Genomic DNA, 17,942 nt, shown 5'->3' on the forward strand with positions numbered 1-17,942 from the left:
ATTTCTCTCTTAATCTTAACAGCTTGTGAGATTGCTTTATTTAGGACAGTGTGTATCTAGTCAGACTCAGAGCAGTTCTGTGCTTGTTCACACAGAAGATACAGAACAGAGGCTTAGCTCTTTTGCTTTACTCTTGGGACATACCGAGAAGAAGGTACATTCAAATCCCTGGCTCATGTTACTCATTTAGAAACTTCTACTTTAGCTGATTTAAAGAAGAGGATTGAAAATGCTCGAGTGGAGTAAGACAAATGTAGGCCCTGACAAGAAAGCTAATGCTTAGATTTTGGAGCTCAGATAGAGAAAGTAAAGCAGGAAAAAATTCAGGCGATCATAAGGCCCCATGGGAAATGCAGAAGATCCCAGATGTTTTGGTTTCTTGAGGCCCTACTGTATTTATTGGTGTAGATGTAGAGGAAAAACAGCAGTGTTGTCTTATTTGAGTTTATGTTTATTTTATGTTCAGGGTAACTTAATAGTACTGATGAGAAATAAGTATTTTTAGAAAAAAAAATGGCAACGCTCAGTCACTTTTTCAAAGTCTTAGACAGTTTGCAATGTAGTTATAAGCAGCCTAGTCTAATTGTGGTCTCTTTCCTTCCTTTCTTTACACCCTCAACCCTCTCTGAAAACAAACACAGGCTATAACTCAGCTATGCTGTCCTAGCTGACCATTTGTTAAATAAGGCCTGTATTGGTGACAGGTTTAAGATGTCTCTTAGCGTCACTTATGTGAGATGGATCTCATATTACTGGCCTTAAAATTATGGCTGTGAAAACTACCAAAGAGGTGGGATGCACCTTGCAGTTCTGCACAGGCTTGGTGCAGGTGCCAGTGGCCACTGCAGTTCTGCCAGGTCCTGAGGCCACCTCCGCTGTTCCCACTTGAGAGCACTCCAGCCCGGGAGGACACTACCTCTGAAAGTGCACTTCTGGAGGTTGAGCCTTGACCTGCTGGAGTTGCATAGTAAAATTCACAAGAGCAGCACAGAGAACGTACAGCACTACACTGGCACAAAGAGCATTTTCCCCCCTAACCAAAATGTAGGTAAGAACACTGCGTGGCAGTATTTCAGGTAGAAAATATAACAGGACTGTCGTAACTTCTAAAGAGGCTTATCCTTTTTACACTGTGGTTTAAACTTCAGAGTGTAAATATATTGGAACACTTTGTATTCACAAAGTAGAGGGTATGTGGAACTCGTTGTGAATAGACAAGACTTCTAATAACTGCCTGTTTAGTGTGACAAATCTCGTACTGATTTTAATAGACTTCTTTGGTTTACAGTGATCAATGACATTACACATTAATCTCAGTAAATGCATCTATGTTTTGTTACTGTAACTGGAACTCCTGAGGTAACTTTCTCCTTTTTGTAACTGTATGTATATATGTGTAACTTTTAAAACTAATATTTTGAGGGGGGGGTATTGCTGGGTTTTGGGTTTGGATTTTTTTGAATATAGTAATGAAATGTGTTTTTTAGTATGTACTAGATATGTCACAAAATGTATTAAAGGTGAATGATCTGCCAAATTAATGCTCTGGATCATGTTCACTTTTGTCGAAGACCTGCATTACTTTTATGTGATTGTCTAATGCTGGAAGAGCATAATGTTTACTCTTCATCTTCAGTAAGAGGCACAGTATTGGGGGGGTGCAGTCGGTCATCTATGCTTTGCCAGACTGAACAGTTGTGCTTTTGGATTTTGCAACAGTGCCTCCTAAACCACATACAGACATTGGTTTGAGGGCCAGAAGGTCTGTTGCGTAGAATTTGTCTGCTTCCCATTAAAAACTTACGCTTTTGCGCTTCCCTGGTGTCACTAATAGGAGTTTGTCAATCCTCTCGCACTTGTTGTTCAGCAGTCTTGTATAACTGTATTGGTATTTCTAGTAGCAACAGTCATCAGGTTTTTAATTGCTGTGATTACAGTAGTGCAAACTGGCTTTCACTGTGATTTGTGCTCCATGGTGCCAGGCAGAGCAGCTAGCGAGAAAGGAGAAATTATCCATCTGGTGAAAATGTCAATTCTGGACCAAGAGGAAAAAGCAAAAATGTCGTTTTGTCAGAGTGGAAATTCTAAACAATATTTTGGGTTTGGTTCTCTTTCTTTTTGTTTGTTTCAGTGATCACCCACATAAAAAAGCTAAATCGGGCAGTTGCTATACCAAGGAGAACCACTTACCCCACCCCAAACACGAATGCAGCTGAACAACCAGGATGCCCGTAGCAACTTAAAGTTCCTGTACTGCAGGGTCCAGGGCAAGTTCACATGGTGTTAGTCTCCTGCCAAAGTTTCTCACGTTAAATAAGCACACAGACACTTACATACTTGCATCTGGTAAGTCGTTCATACCTGGCTTCACAGCCAGCATCAACAATTTTAAGATTTCCTAAGTAAGTACTGGGTTTACAACATGAAAACTGTCATGGGATAGCCACTCCCTACCACCCATTCTATGGCCCTCAAAACTGATAGCTGTCACTGAGAACATTGATTTCCAGTGATAATGTCCCAGTGAGAATGGGCAGCAGAGCTGAGAACAGAGCCGTGCTGTGTGTTCCCTAGTTGTGGATGTCAGGTATCGACGGTTCAGGTTACTTTCAGGTTACTTGGCCTTTTTTTTCCCACATCATTGCGTTGGGGCCTGGCTTAATCCTGAATGAGAAGGAAAGAATCACGACCTCCTCCAGTCTGAGTTTTCTGTAGTGGTTTCCCAAATGCGGAGTAAGTCTGGCCCTGCTTAGCTTCTCCTGACCATTAAAACTACTAGACTCCAGGTCACAAGCACCTGCCTCTGAAAAACACTCGGCTGGGGTGTTGGGCAGCAGTGTGGAAGGTAATATATTGAGACAGGAGATTCCTCACTCTTTGCCATAACCTTTTCAGTGGGGCTGTCTGTTCCTTTCCCTTGATTTGCTGCGACTGAACAGTGTACGCTGTCACTGATAGTATAAACCAGCTAGCTGCAGGGATTCATACTTTATCAGGCAGCTTGCCGCATACATAGACATAAGATATAATGCTAAAGGCCAGATACTGCTCTTATTCAAGGAGAGTAATAAGGCAGATTTTATTTGACTTGTATAAATCCCCTTTAATTGGTTTTCCTGCTAACACTTTCATTAACATGTAAATTAGCTGTCCTAGAGCTGTTAATTATCTTTGCAGAAAATGTTGGATATGGTCATATAACGTACTCTTTTTTTACTGCTCTTAATGTTTTATACTAAAATGTGCCCATAAATATTCTCTGGGTTTTTTTGTTTTTTTTTTAAGAGAAGGAGGAAGAGGGTAAGGCTCTGTGTCAACTTGTAGGGAATCAACTATCTTGCTTCAGCATTAATCACCAACCTGCTACAGTGTTAAACTGGCAGTCACATAAGAAGCTTAGTAAGAAGCTGGGTTTTATTGGTTTGGCCTTTGAAGGTTTTGTTTTGTTTTTTTTTTTTCTTAAAAAAAAATTTTTTTAAAAATTTTTGGTGTCTGGCAAAGAAGGGAGCAGAGGAGGATGGCAGGTGCTCAGACAAAGGCAGCCTGCTCTCTTACATGATGTCCTGTGCTCAAAATTCAGTAGTGGCAGTGAAACAGGTAGGCACTACAAGTAAGAACATGGCTGAATTCCCAGTTTCCAAGAAGCTGAGAACAAACCATTGAAAAAAAGACCTTTGGGCTTTATTTTAATATACTTTTTTCTGCAAAAAACCACTGAAAACGAGGCATTTTTTCAGCTTTACCAACTGCTTAAAAATGCTCTCCTTATTTTAATAATAAAAGATCTTGATGCTTCACTTAATTTACCATGACAAGTTGCAATCTGTTTATCATTTTTAACTGCCTGCTTTGAACAAATGGCATCTATAGCGTACAGTTTTAGTGCACAGGCAAGGCAAAAGCCTGCACAGCTAGAGCAGATAACAGACGCATTTAGCACCATGGATTATGCTTGCCAAAATCTTGGGCTTCTGAGAAGCATGACTGCTGGCTTGCTAATGAATGAGAGATTATGAAGATCAAGTGTGCTTTGAGCTGAGCAGCACTATTCATGAGCCGGCTCACCGTGGTAAGTGACCTATAGACCCACCTGAAACACTCGCCCTACAGGCTCTGGTGGAATACTGGGTAAGGAAAAGGGAGAAGCAAAGCAGGCATGTACTTGCCTGGAGTTTCTACAGTGTGGGGGTGTGTGTGTTTCCCCTGTCTAGGCTGTCACATTCTGAACCATTGAACACGATCATCTTTTAAACCTTCTGTTTGCAAGAACCTGCGTAGAACAGATATTTGCAGTTGCTTCCCAGTTAGTCTTAGTCTATGCATTTTAGCTGTCTCCTAGGTATACTCCCTGTACAGATGCACAGTGGACCTGAACAACTGCTTTATTTACATGCTTCTTCAATTTGTCCTTAGTCTTAGTGCAGTTGCCCATTTCAAATTCCCTTTCTTTGCCTTCCCAGTTCATGTTCAGTGATCATATTGTTTCTCAGGGCTGCATGGCGTTACCACAGCTGCTGAGGTGAATGGGAAGCACACGGCGGCTCCTTCCCTGGTACAAAATAAACAGACTGCATAGCTGATGATCAGCAGAAACGCACAGCAAGAGCAGTAGCTCTACACAGTTCCACCCCCTACCAGCCTACCAGTTTGGTGTCCAAGCTGAGCTTTACTGTGAGTGGGCAAACTCATTACTTGGCTGTAAGCAACTCTTCTTCTCTGCAGGAGGGTTCTGCTGTCCCCAGTCATGTGCTTGTGGCTTACTTTCAGGCCACGAGAGCCTGCACTGCACTTGCACAAAGTTAGGTTCCAAGACCAGTGCTTTCCTCATCTGCACTGTGGAAACAAAAGACTGACATGGCACGTTCTGACAGTAACGCAGCACAGCACTTAGAAGAGGTCTGTTGTAACACAGGGGTTCACTTGCCTGGGCTGGAGTAAAAACAGGTGGTTTTCGCTGATGCCTGGGCATCGTTTCTCATGGTCCTGCTTTACAGCCTCGTAGTACACACCTTCCATTTGACTTTTAACACAGGAATGAGTTTCACAAGGTAAGTATTAGGGCATGCCAACACACCAGCTACTTAAGATCTACTGTCCAAGCCTTGTTTCCGCAGCAGGAACTAAGTAGCAGAACAGCAGCAGTGGTACCACTGTAGTTATACTGGTATATATTCCCCTTCTGGATATTTGTTCCAGAGTAACTGTAGCAGTCTAACTATTCAAGATAAGGGTGCTTTATTTCAAGTGACAGAAATTGATTAATATATGAATTTCACAGGAAAATGTTTTTCTAATGTCTTTTTTCCATACATCATTACATGTTTTTACAAGTGATTTGTACCCGAAATGAAATAAAACATCATAAAATGGATTAATAAAAAGAAATAACTTACATTAAAGAACTTTCAAACAAGCCAGAGATAATGTTAGGTTGTATATAATCTATATGCTTCCCTCCAGGGGCAGTAGCTTTATCTTTAAACATGAAAATGAAATGTAGCATGGACAGATGATCTAGTTCCTTAAATAAAAGTCTTTGTGCAGAAGATTTATTTTTATTTTGCATCAAAATTATGATTTCTATAAGAACATTATGGGGACAAAATTTTACAATTCTAAATCAGTATTTGTCTTCATCAAGGTATTTTTGTTTTGTTCCAAGACAAGCAGTTTATTGAACCCTTCTGACAGTGCACTACTGTCTTCATCGTCACTAAACGTAACCCAGTGACTGAAATCTTTCAAGCTGGGGTGTTTTAAATTTTCTGGAGTGTGTGCTGGAGAAGCAGCTGATGCCGCCTGTATGGAAAGAGGGCAGGAAGAATCCACTTCCAAGTCCAAAAGAGTGGTGTTCTCTGGAAGTGAGTTGGTATCCGAGAGCTGTGGATGCTGGCCTTCTGGTACAGGAGGGCCCTGAAGGTTAGCCATTAATTCTGCGGCATTTGGTGCCAACTGCTGAGTTGTGTTGTTTTCTGGGCTGGTGGAGGATGTAGGAGCTGAGAGAGCAGACTGCGCGGGGACACGGGCATCCTGAGACTGGAGACACAACCCAACATTGTTGTTGGAGTTGAACATTAACCCACTAAAAAGTGGGTTGTCGCTGCTCTGGAGAACTTGCAGATGAAGAGCTGCAGGAGCTGACTTCTTTCTTCGTGGTGGAACCTTTGGGGCAAAGGAAGCGTTCTGGGGAGGCAGTGCGATGGCCTCAGCCATGCTTGCTGAGGGGAGCTGCCTTTCACTGCTCCCTCTGCTCTCCTGAGGCTTCCCAGGTTGTGGTGTCCTGGGTTTAGGGACTGGAGTAATCCTGGTCGGAGTAAGAATAGCTCCGGCTTCTAGACAGGGCTCTGGCAAGCCAAAAGGAGACTGTACTGTCTGCTGGTCAAATTGCTCTTCTGTAGACATGGCCTGAGGGGGAAAAGGAACAAGAAAATTGAGAACAAAAAGGGTACCTTAAACTCTGAGTCACTGCTACTAGTGCAAGTCTTATTGATGGCGTTACTGAGAAAACCTGACAGTACAGGAAAAAGAAAAAAAAGCAGTACAAAGAGGCAGCTTGACAGCACAGCTTTCACTGTACCTGCTTGGTTCTGTTCTCATGCATAGTGCCTTGGAGCCATGTGCTAGTGGAGAAGGACCCTACAGCCTGTTCACTCCCTGTATGAGAAATACATCTCTTTCTAACCATCTCACTTTTATGTTAGGATTTTGCTCGGGGCCAAATTGACACAGTTCTGCAGAGTTAATTATTTGTTACATCTCTCTGCTGACTAATATTTAAGCAAGAATACATGGGGAGGGCTAAATCAATGGGGCCATTAGCGCATGCCTTTGGACACATTCTGATGGATAAGGTTAAAGGACAATTAGCTTAAGCTAACCCAAGAAATGCATTAATGGCTCTGTCATGTCTCACTGATGCTAGAAACTGAAGCTAAAAGTAAGCTCCCAAAGTACAATCTAGCATATGTCCACCATTTAAAAATATGTAAATAACTGGAGCCCAGCTCAGTCCAAGAGGGCAAGGGCTGCTTCAGATTTCTCACACTCAGTGTGACTGAATGAAAGCATTTTGATTCTTTATTACTCTCACATAGTATTAAAAGATAATACACAGGCTTTTTAATGCAGTCAAACTATTTAGTCAATATTTCATGATGGACATATCCCCTGCCACTTCTGTCTAGGTACTGTTCTTAAGTTGTCCATGTTTGATTGCGTGCTTTCTTAACGATAGATGTGGGTTGGGTAGAGGCTTTCCAGCACACAACTCCCATCTGAATTCATTCAGATGGAGGAAGGAGTGGAAGTCTGAAGCAGAGTCAAACTGAAATAGTTGTATTCCTGCAGGAGATCACATAACTAACACCAAAATAGCAATCCCTCTCACCACCTTTCAGGAGTGCCCTGGGAACGGTAACAACATAAACAAAATAATCAGACCATTCCTTGTTATTGAGTGTTCAAGGAAAGGGCACACACCCTGTGCTGTCTGTTTGTTTTTTTTTTCTTTTGGGAATATGCTAAGTAGAGATGGCACAAAGTCTATTACAGAGAAGGGGTGAATGGCTTTACAAAGGAAGGTAAGGCAGGAGTCCTAACAACTTCGAACAGAGCTTCCTAGCAGAGGTTCTGTCAAAGGAAGAATATAAAAGGTTATATTTGTCTCTCTCTTGTACTTAAATTGCTTTCACCATTAAATACTCATTTTAATAGCTTTAGAGGTGAAGAACTATTATCTCCATTGTAAAGACCTGACAGAGATTAAAACCCAAACACCTACAGGTCTGTATTTTTAAGAACCTGAACTGTTGAGTAGAATCCAGAATTCAAAGTGAAAGGCTGAATCCCAGCCTTTCCCAGCTAGATGTCTCTGAGCAGGACACAGAACAGCAGACTGATGAAGAAGCTGCCTCAAATCATTACAGAGCAGACGACTCGTGACGTGGTCAAAAGTAAACACTGATAAAGAAGGGATACGTCTTAATTCCTAACAAGGTTTAGACAAGACGGGAGAAAAGTAACAAAATCTAAGAGAATGGACTGACAAATAGAAAAGCTGAAAACGGCTGAGTAAGGAACTCAAGGCTCTCTTGCCTTTCCGAGCTTTCTTAGTTTTTTATGCCTTGCTGACCGCAACACGCAAAATCATTTCAGCACCTGCTGGCTAAGAACTTTAAACGATAGGACTTCATACAAACTTTTTAACAGCCCACCCCTCTTGCCATCATTCGCATTGTGTAACAGACGCTGAATGCATTTTGGTGCAACTGTCTTACATTTTCTGCCTTGACTCTGGTCCTTTGCAGAGGTACTGGCTTCTTCGTAGTTGGAACTTTGGGTGGTGGGCGATGGGGCACAAGCACTGGTGCCGCCTGCGACCCTTGAAATGATGCTGACTTTGTGATGCTGGGAAGAGGCTCAGGTTTGGTGAACGTTTGGTTTCTAGCTGGAGCAGGCTTTACTGCATCTTCCTGTAGTCCTGAAAAGCAAAAATAAATAGCGTCTTGGCCTGATCATAGAACAGTTTGGGTTGGGAGGGACCTTTAAAGGTCATCTCGTCCAACCCCCCTGCAATAAGCAGGCATATCTTAAAACAGATGAGGTTGCTCAGAGCCCCGTCCAACCTCACTTGGATGTTTCCAGGGATGGGGCATCTAACACCTCTCTAGGCAACCCAGGCCAGTGTTTCACCACCCTCATTGTAAAAGATTTCTTCCTTGTGTCTAGTCTAAATCTTCCCTCTTTCAGTTTAAAGTCATTAACCCTTGTCCTGTCACAACAGGCCCTGCTAAAAAATCTCTCCCCATCTTTCTTATAAGCCCCCTTTAGGTACAGGAAGGCTGCAATAAGGTCTCCCCGGAGCCTTGTCTTCTCCAGGTTGAACAACCCCAACTCTCCCAGCCTGTCCTCAGAGGAGAGGCTCTCCAGCCCTCTCACCGTTTCTGTTGCCCTCCTCTGGGTCCTGCTCTCTTCTGTTTTGATCAGAATGTAGCTTCAAGATAATTTCTTTCACAATCATGTTTCCCCAAATGCGCGTGCCTACAGGGCTGGCTCAGGCCAGGAAGGTAGGTTTTAGACATAAACACAGACCTTTGTAATCCTATCATATTTGTAAGAGGGACTTAGGGAAAAACTCCCCTGTCTGAAATAATTTCATGCCAAACCAGCAGTGCTGTGCCACCATTTGGCCAAATGGAAAAAAAACACTGGCCATGAGTTCAGGAGTACTGGACTCAGGTCCTAAGTCTTCTTAGGACACGATAATGATACCAAGCACGTCTTGTAGAATACTTTGGGAAGAACTGTAAATGCCAACTGGTGGTACAGCACAAGGGACTGAAAGTGATGCTGACCGGACTAGTTTCCTTACCCACACTGAGTGAAATGCTTTATGTGAATTTCAGAATTAATGGAGAGTAAATCTGATTTCAAAACCAAATCACAGGATCACAGAATTTTCAGAGTTGGAAGAGACCTCTAGAGATCATCTAGTCCAACTCCCCTGCTAAAGCAGGACTGCCCAGAGCACATCACTCAGGACTGCATCCAGGCGGGTCTTGAAAATCTCCAGAGAAGGGGACTCCACAACCCCCCTGGGCAGCCTGTGCCAGTGCTCTGTCACCCTCACCGTAAAGAAGTTTTTCCGTGTATTTGAACGGAACTTCCTGTGTTCCAACTTGTGCCCATTGCCCCTCGTCCTGTCAGTGGGAACCAGTGAAAAGAGTCTGGCTCCATCCTCCTTCAACCCACCCTTTAGATACTTGTAAGCAATAATAATGAACAGTACTCTCTGAGGAACAAACATCAAGATGCCTTATGATATTCCTAATTAAACTGGATTATTCCAGACTGCATTTGCTCTATTTACAAATGAAAAGGCATGTTTTTCTCCTAAACTGAGAGCCTTGCAAACTCAGGTACCTATCTCAGAGTCATGCTGCATTCTTTCTCATTCAAACAGCATCAACAGAAAGACTACTTGTAACCCTGGAGGGTATATTCACACTGCCAAAATTTCAATACCTAAGGCAGTTTCCTGCTCTAACTTGCCCTTGCAAGAAGCTCTCTTCTCCAGGGATTAGATAAAGAGCCTAAACTCAGAGTAGCCTTTTAGCTTAGCTATTCAAGCTAAAGTGGTGCAAGCTTCTATCTAGGTTGCAATTGTACTTGCTGTCCAAATGTGAATAGAATCCAGCTTACTTCTCCCACAGCTGTATTTGCTCTCTAGTTCTGCTTGGAATAGTGAGCGTTCACTAAACACAGCAGCAAATATCCTTTATGCAACTCTGAGATAACACAGGCACCATCAGTTCAGTAAGATCCCACCTTTATCTTTAAATTTTTCAGACTAAATCTGGACATAAATAACCCAAGATGCTCCTAGTAACAGGTTCTACAACAAAATATACAACTTGAGTAATCTTGAAAAAAAAGGTTAATATTATCAAAACTGACAGAGAACTCCAAGTACAATCTTGCAAGAATGCATATGTCAGTGTTCAGGTGAGCTTCTGAATAGAAATATGTGCATCTGGGCTATGATGGGATGGATGCATACACCTACAGTTTTCTTTCTTTAAAGATTTTTAGAAGTCAGTTAGAAAGCTGTGCTCACCTCCTTTAGCTTCCATAAGACATCTAATAGCTTCTTCTGCTTCCTCAGCTGTGGTGGTTTTGATCTGCTTGACGTTGTAAGGTTTACTTATTCCAGTCCGGACTTTAGGCTTAAAAAAAAAAAAAAAAAAAAAAAAAAGAACGAGTAATCTTGAGAGAACTGATTTTTCTTGTACACCTGTAATCCTACAGCTAAGCTCACAAACCTGTAAAACTGCTGAATAGCCACTGGCAAAAACAGAATCTACAAATACTACAGAAATGGTAGGCGGTCTTTTGGCAGATACTACCCCTTTGGTAGCAGGTGACAGACAGGCCAATGGCTTATCACCACAGCTAGTCCCTTAGCCACCCCTTGTTCAATACATTAGGGTTCTCATTCAACAAGGAGTGGGGAGGTGTTTCCACATTCCGGTCTTGGTCTACTCGGAGGGCTAGTAGCCTCGCTGACAATGGTCAAGACTTTTCCTGTATTCAGATCACTAGCATGGCCCATCAAAAAAGAGGTAAGAAAAGAATTAAAGCATATTATCATGGTGTCAAAAATTCAAGTTAGCATCTGTCAGAAAGCAGCACATGGAATAAACCAACAGTGCCCTGGTCTTGCACCATTCTCTCCCTCCTGCTTTGGCCTTTCTTATTCCTGGTAATTTGATAACATTTCCCTGGTGTCTAGCAGGTCCTACAGCCTCGTATTACGGTACAAGAAGTTCATCAGAGCATTTCCAGCTTAGGCATGTGATGGACTTCCTTCCCTTGTATGACAGGTGCATCACATACGTGATGCTCAGTGTCGGTAGTGTCTGTGTAGATGGGGGAGAGCAGGACAACGCTAAGCGGCCACGCTGAGCGGCAGGACTCACTGGCTGCTGAGGGGCTCCGGGTAGCAGCTTTGCCGTTGCCAGGATGGAGCAGGTGGAGTGGCTTCCTGGAGAGAGGGAACCATCTGAGGGGGACTTTTTGCCTGATGTTCCAGCTGAAAGAGCAATAAAAATGACTTTTTACGTTCAAGAGCTGGTACGACATTTTATCTGCAATGGAGCAAAAACAGCGCGCTTTGAAATTGTTTGTGATAAATAAAAGAGACACTGTCACCCACCCTACTCCTCCAGGGACAGACATATTAAGCAAGACCTTCCTGTAGGACACCAGGAACCCTGAGTCCCTCTGCCTGAGTGCCAAGAGCCAGGCACTTTAATCTAGGAGTGATAGGCTGAACCATTATTGGTCTAATGTAAGGTGAAAAAAAAAAATCTCAACACAGAATAAAATGCTGAAATCTTGAAATGTTTCAGAAAGCAGTTTCCTACTTAGCCTTGCTTTCATTTAGATAATTTAATAACCTCAGCTGAGCATTAACATTGCGTTCCAGGCAGATATGCAGAAATGCAGATACCAGTGCTGCACTTCTGTGCAACAAATTCAGAAATTAATGGGAATAATCCTGAAGAACTCATCTTCCAGCAGTGAGTTTGACGGAAACTTTAAGACTGGAAAATACACACAGAAGAGAGACTTTCAGGCTGCAAGAAAAGTGTGACATATAGCTTGTGTCATACACATGGCAAAGATGATTATGCTCATCTAGCAATCGGCATTCATCCAGAAGCGGCCACAAAAACAGGAGCAGCACAGCACTGATGGCATCTCAGGTGCGTAGAACTTAGGTAAAAAGCATTACTTCCCCTTTGTGCCTCACTGAAAATCTTAAGCCACTTTGCATTTCTTTCATAAACACAAAAGCATGCAAGAATTGCTCGCAAAATAGGAAAGGACAAAAACTATCCAGAACAAGTATTTTGTCAAAGCTTTTTAAAAAGAAGATTACAATTAAGTCAGAAGCAAAGAAACTGTAGGAAAACATTCAGTGACTTTGGAAGTCAGCAGGCATAAATACTGATACTTATTTTTGTGGCCACAAAGTGGCTGGTCAACTCGCTAACCTAAGTGATGAGTTAGTATGAAACATATGGACCATTCTCCTCATTAAAGGCTTTTTTTTTTTTTGTGGAGTATCTGATATCCCAAAGACAAACCTTTCCTGTTGCTAACTGCAGCTGTAGTCAGGCTGAAAAAGACTGGGAAGCGAGTACAAGCCTGACATTTTGGAACAAAGTATTGCTTTCTTTGTCACCCAGAAATGGCAGGCAAAACTGTTCAGCTGGGGCCAATGCAATGTTAAAGAAAGTTAAACTCACCAGGAGGGGGAGGCCTCTGTGGCGGCTGAAGCGGCCGAGGCCTGGTAGGAATGGACAGAGACCTGCTTGGAGTCCGGCGGTGGCGTTCCCCACTTGCCTCCAGCTCCCGCTTCAAATCGGCCAGGTCCGTATCATCTAGGGAAATTTTAGAAAGGATCTGTATTAAATACCCACTAGGTGAGATGCACCAAATCTCAGCGGTCAGAAGAGAGGTGATTATGAATGGCAAGCCTCAAAGAGATATCTCAGCAACATGACATGGCTCCTTTCATATTGTTTTGCTCTCCCCAAATGTCTCCCTGCTCCCACTCCAGGAAACATCTACCCTTTTGTCAAACACTTCTCCCTCTCCTTTTCCAGCATTTATTAACTGTTTTTGCTGACACAAAGACTGCCTGCATTGGATTTCAGGGTTACTAGTCACCTTGTCAGGTTCTGAGCTTTTCGCTTGGCAGCAACCTGCTCTCATTCAATCTGTGTCACGGCAGCCACGAGGCGGCTAGTCACTGTCAATCCCTTGCTCTTCCTTCCTGAACACAGGAATTCCCTCTGAGAATTAGACAGCTTTCCTTGGTCAGGAGAATTGTTTTTACGCCAGAGAAAAATCTGTCTGAATGGCTCACTCACCACATCTCTGCTTTCCAGCAACATTTCCTAACAGGTACGTCTGCCTCAATGTGCTAGCCCTTGGCTGCACCTTACACGACTAGGTAATTACACAGTCTTTCATCCTGTCTAAGCCTCTCTGACAGCTGGAGAGGCGAGAAGTAGGGATTGCTTCAGTCTCCCAGTCTGCTGTAGTGAGGGCTTTCGCTGCAGTTCTCTCACCCCGCTACAGCTGCCCAGCCATGCAGCTCTTTTTTAGGGCTCTAAAATCCACTGGGTTTAGTTTTGTCTCCTGGTTTGGAGACGATAAGGAAGGAATTGTGCAGCAGCAGTCTCTCATACTTCAGTCATTTTTACACAAGTTCTTGTTTTTCAGAAAGCTGTGTTCTGCAGGGAATACCAAGCTGCCTCACAGCTTCCTACTCCCACTCAGCAGCGGATGGCAGCTACGGAGACACAGCGTGTGATCTGTCCAACCCGCCCTCCCCCTTCTCTCTGCATTTTCATTACTTCTAAGCTGCAGGTCCAGGGTCACCAGTAGGATCCAAGGAGTCATGCAGGCTCCTAAAAGCATGGCTTGAAATTCTGGCAGTAACATTGAATACAAGACAAAAACCAGCCACCACCACTCTATCCCTTCCCCTAAAAGGCTGCTGGTTTTAGGCAACGGCTTTCAGGGACATCAGTTTCGTGAGGCTATGCCCTTCTCTGACCTCAGGAACACACATACACACTGTTCTGCCCATGGCTGGTTTCCATCTGCGTCTAACATGAGCTGTACAATCATCGCATCTTCAATCAGGAGTTGCTCAGGCAGAATTGGAAGCTTATGGAGGCATCTGAAATTGCAGAGACTTTCAAGATGGACTGAATATATCGTATTTTGAGTTGTGTGAGATCATGACCCCACCTTGACCTCCTTCAAACTATACTTTATAATCTCCGTTTACTTTGTAATATTTTTTGTGGAGAAGAGTTAGTGTGGGTGAAAAGAATCACTGCAATTCTCTATAGCTTAATGAATCATCACACAGTAGGCCAGAGGTGTTTGGAGGGCAAGGCATCCTATAATACAAAGTGATTGGCTTCACAGTATTTAATACTGACATATTACTCCTTGACTCAGGGCTAGGTTTCTGGCTCTGGCCACACTGCACCTAGCCTATGACTCAAGGTGGGCAAGAAAGCTGTATATCACTCTGACGGTTCGGAAAAATCTGTCCGTGTAAACTTACGAATTTCATTTAATCTTTTTGAACTCTACTCCTGACTCAACCTTTGAAGGTATTAAAGTTTTCACTTTTATGTCAGAAGACAAAGCACTTCAGAGAGAGTGCAAAAAGACAGCTACTGAATCACTTGCTGTCACGATGAAGCGTTTAATACGTGACCCAGCTTGTAAATGCTTGGTCACCGAAGCATGTCCTGATCACATCCCAGTGTAAGACCACCACTGGCTCGGCTAGTTCTTGCTGCAGCTTTTATAACTATTCTCTTCACAGCTTTATCTTCTCTTTACCAAGCCATTTCACAATAATGTGCAAACAAGCCAGGTGACCAGGAAAAAAGGTAACACATTTACAAGGCACTAAAAGAATGAATATACCTGTTGTGTGAACCTAGACTTCTTCAGAAATAAATAAAATTGGAGCAAATGAGAAACTTTAGGTCTCTTTGAAGTAAGTCATTTGAATACAACAACCTCCTGTAGTGCCCAGCTTACACCTGACTGCACTGCCACAGCTATTACTCAAAGGACAGAGCCAAGCCCATCGCTGAATTGACAGGATTGCTTTGGTTTAATTTTGCTCTGGCCCTCACCAGTAAGAAAACAATGCACAACTTGTTGTATGCTCTGGTGCTGAAACAACATCAAATGGATAAAAAGACTTAATTCCTCCTGACTATAAAAGGAAACTAGCATTTCTCAGCATTCTTGGCTTGCCCCGGGCTAGAGAGAAGGAGGATCTAAGCTTCATTATTTGTATTGTTGTTATGCCTGAAGGCCTCAGTTGCAGTCACTAACTCAGGGCAGGTTGAGCATGAAGATCATCTTTTTAGTACATGTTCATCTTTGTAGGACCTACAATAAAAATATACAGGAACAGGAAAATATAGACAAAAGGAGAACAAAAACCCAAACCTTCACGTCTTACTTCAAGGAAGGTAGATACTTTACCTTTACACTGCCGTGGGTTTTGTCCAGATTTGTTTAAAAGAGCTACGGATGCAAAATGTCCAGAGCCCTCAGGCATATCTTCTACCATGTCTGCTACTAGGTGTTGACACAAAGCATCATCTAAATAATCATCTTCATCCTCAACGATATCACCTGAATTAAAATATTAGATAACAAAGAATTAGTGAGAAAATGCATTCTCTGTCTCCCCCCTACTACCAATCAATGAATTTAATATACAGGTTAGGCAAACTTCATGTGTAACCCATGTGTTTCATTACAGGTTGTTTCTATACAGACAACTGTACCATACATTGGATTTAATAACATATAATATAATACTAAATTGATAGGACAATCTAAACAACAGTTTTCTGCCCAGGCACAGTGCAGGGTCACGGCTTTAGTTACAATCCTCTTTTTAAGAAGTGTGGCTTCGTTACAAATTATGATACCACTGACACTCATACTGTACCTTTGCTGTGCAACCAAAGTCAGCAAAGCTTTCTCACAACTTAGCTTAGAAACCTGCTGCTCACCTTCTGAGTCATAGTCCAAACTTGAGAAGTCAAAATTTTCTTCCAGAAGACAGGAGTTTGCCGTGGGGGACACGGGGACAATGCTGTCCCGTTTTCGAGCGATTTCCTCCTGAAGGCCCTTTAGCCAGTCCTTAGTCTTGGGCCGGATCTTCACTCTTCTGCCTCTAACCTAAGGCAAAGAAAGAATTGTTTCCCCTTTGCCAAGCAACTTTGCAAAGTGAGAGCAACTGAACAGAATAAGCAAGTGCTACCAGTCTGTTGTACAACTGCTTCAGAAACTGATGCAACTAAAACTTCATTTCAGAAGCTAAATGAAAAGGAAGCACTCTTCCTACCCCCAGAACCAAGTTCTCAGACAGTAAGAATATTCTTGAAAGAAAATTAGGTTCACAGCTCAAAAGCACTGCTGCTGCATTTGGGAAATACTTGAGAAACAGGTGAAACATCAAAAATCGTCAAAATGATACTGTGATAGTAATAACGGTGTGGGAGGATTCCATTTTTGAGTCGGTAGCTTTAAAACACATAAGAGTTTGCTACCTGCTGCCATCTGTAAGGAGACACTCTGCTCAGAAAATCCCAAATATGATGTTTGATGTATATGGGAGGTATATTATTAAACAGATAAAGACCACAGCTGCTTATATGTGTTGCTCCATGACATTTGGGGTGAGATGCATCCACACCAGCAGCTTTGGCAGTAAAATTAGTTTGGAAACTTCCCGACCCAGGTTCCCATCACCTTCACACACTGTGCACATACAATTGTGTTTTGCTCTGTGCTATAAATTACATCAATGAAATGAGCCAAATTAAAAGATAAAACTCCAAATATGAAAGAACAAGGGTTAAATCCATTACTTCAGTGTTAAGTTTACAGTACAGCCCCACAAACAGTTTTGTCACCATAAATGAGGGGGCTGATGAATTGTAGAGTATGTGCGTGGGAAGGAAGGATGGGAAGGTAAACTCCTACTGCTAATGCTGAGTTTGCCATGGAGGCCAATGAATCATGTTGGTAGAAGGAGGTTTTTTGTTTCTATCAAGTGTATCAGATAAATCTCCAATCACAATCGTGAGGATTCTTTGGCAGCACTATGAAGTCAGACATAATCTCAGGAGAACTGCTTTAAGTGCCAGAACAATGACTGAGTCCATGTACTCTGCAGTGGTATCAGAGGCCAGATTCCAAGCACTGCTTAGGAGCTCCAAAAAAAGTGACCTCCTGCCCTCCTGAAACTGAAATACTGCATTAAAAGCCTCAGCAGCTGTGAAAGCTAAGGACTTTGTGAGCACTAAGTTTCTTCAAAATAATGCTACTTGATTTAGCTAGAAACTCAACTATCACATTCTAAGCAACCACTTTTTGAGAAATTGATTATGAAATTATTATTATAGGGTTGAGAGAGTCTTACTTTTACACCATCTATATCCATAACACGAAGAGCTGACTTGCTGTCTGCAAATGTCACCAGCATTTGACCTCCACTGATCCTAGTAAAAAAAGGGAGAGGAGAGAAAACAGTGCAGTTTACTTCACCATTAAATAAAAAGCCTTAAAGGCAAGCATGATAGTTTTGCATAGCTATGCAATTGGTTTTAGTTGTATTTTCCTCACAACTATTTTTTGGGGAGGAGCAAGTGATCTAGGAATCCCAGTTGGGCTCTTCCTCTCCTCCATCCTCCCTCGTGTGACCCCAGCACCCTGCCCTTTACTGTATCGCCCCTGAAGCAGCACTACAAACACCTCAGCAGCCATTGACAGGATACCAAGTTTGACATCCACACTCCCTCTGTACTAACTTC

At 42.6% G+C, this 17,942-nt stretch overlaps 1 protein-coding gene across 1 annotated transcript in view; it reads right to left on the reverse strand.

Moving 5' to 3' along the window:
* Nucleotides 1-5,607: 5,607 nt before the first annotated feature.
* Nucleotides 5,608-17,942, reverse strand: part of SYNJ2 (synaptojanin 2) — a 59,818-nt gene continuing 47,483 nt past the window's right edge. Inside the window, exons 19-26 of the mRNA XM_009882321.1 lie at nt 17,552-17,630; nt 16,137-16,305; nt 15,598-15,750; nt 12,813-12,947; nt 11,478-11,590; nt 10,616-10,724; nt 8,277-8,479; nt 5,608-6,405 (exon numbers count right to left, since the gene is read on the reverse strand). Of these exons, the coding sequence (XP_009880623.1) occupies nt 5,608-6,405; nt 8,277-8,479; nt 10,616-10,724; nt 11,478-11,590; nt 12,813-12,947; nt 15,598-15,750; nt 16,137-16,305; nt 17,552-17,630 (1,759 nt within the window). The remainder of the gene's footprint in view (nt 6,406-8,276; nt 8,480-10,615; nt 10,725-11,477; nt 11,591-12,812; nt 12,948-15,597; nt 15,751-16,136; nt 16,306-17,551; nt 17,631-17,942) is intronic.

This window comes from Charadrius vociferus, unplaced genomic scaffold (genome assembly GCF_000708025.1).
Source record: "Charadrius vociferus isolate BGI_N301 unplaced genomic scaffold, ASM70802v2 scaffold13, whole genome shotgun sequence".
In the NCBI taxonomy this organism is placed as follows: domain Eukaryota; kingdom Metazoa; phylum Chordata; class Aves; order Charadriiformes; family Charadriidae; genus Charadrius; species Charadrius vociferus.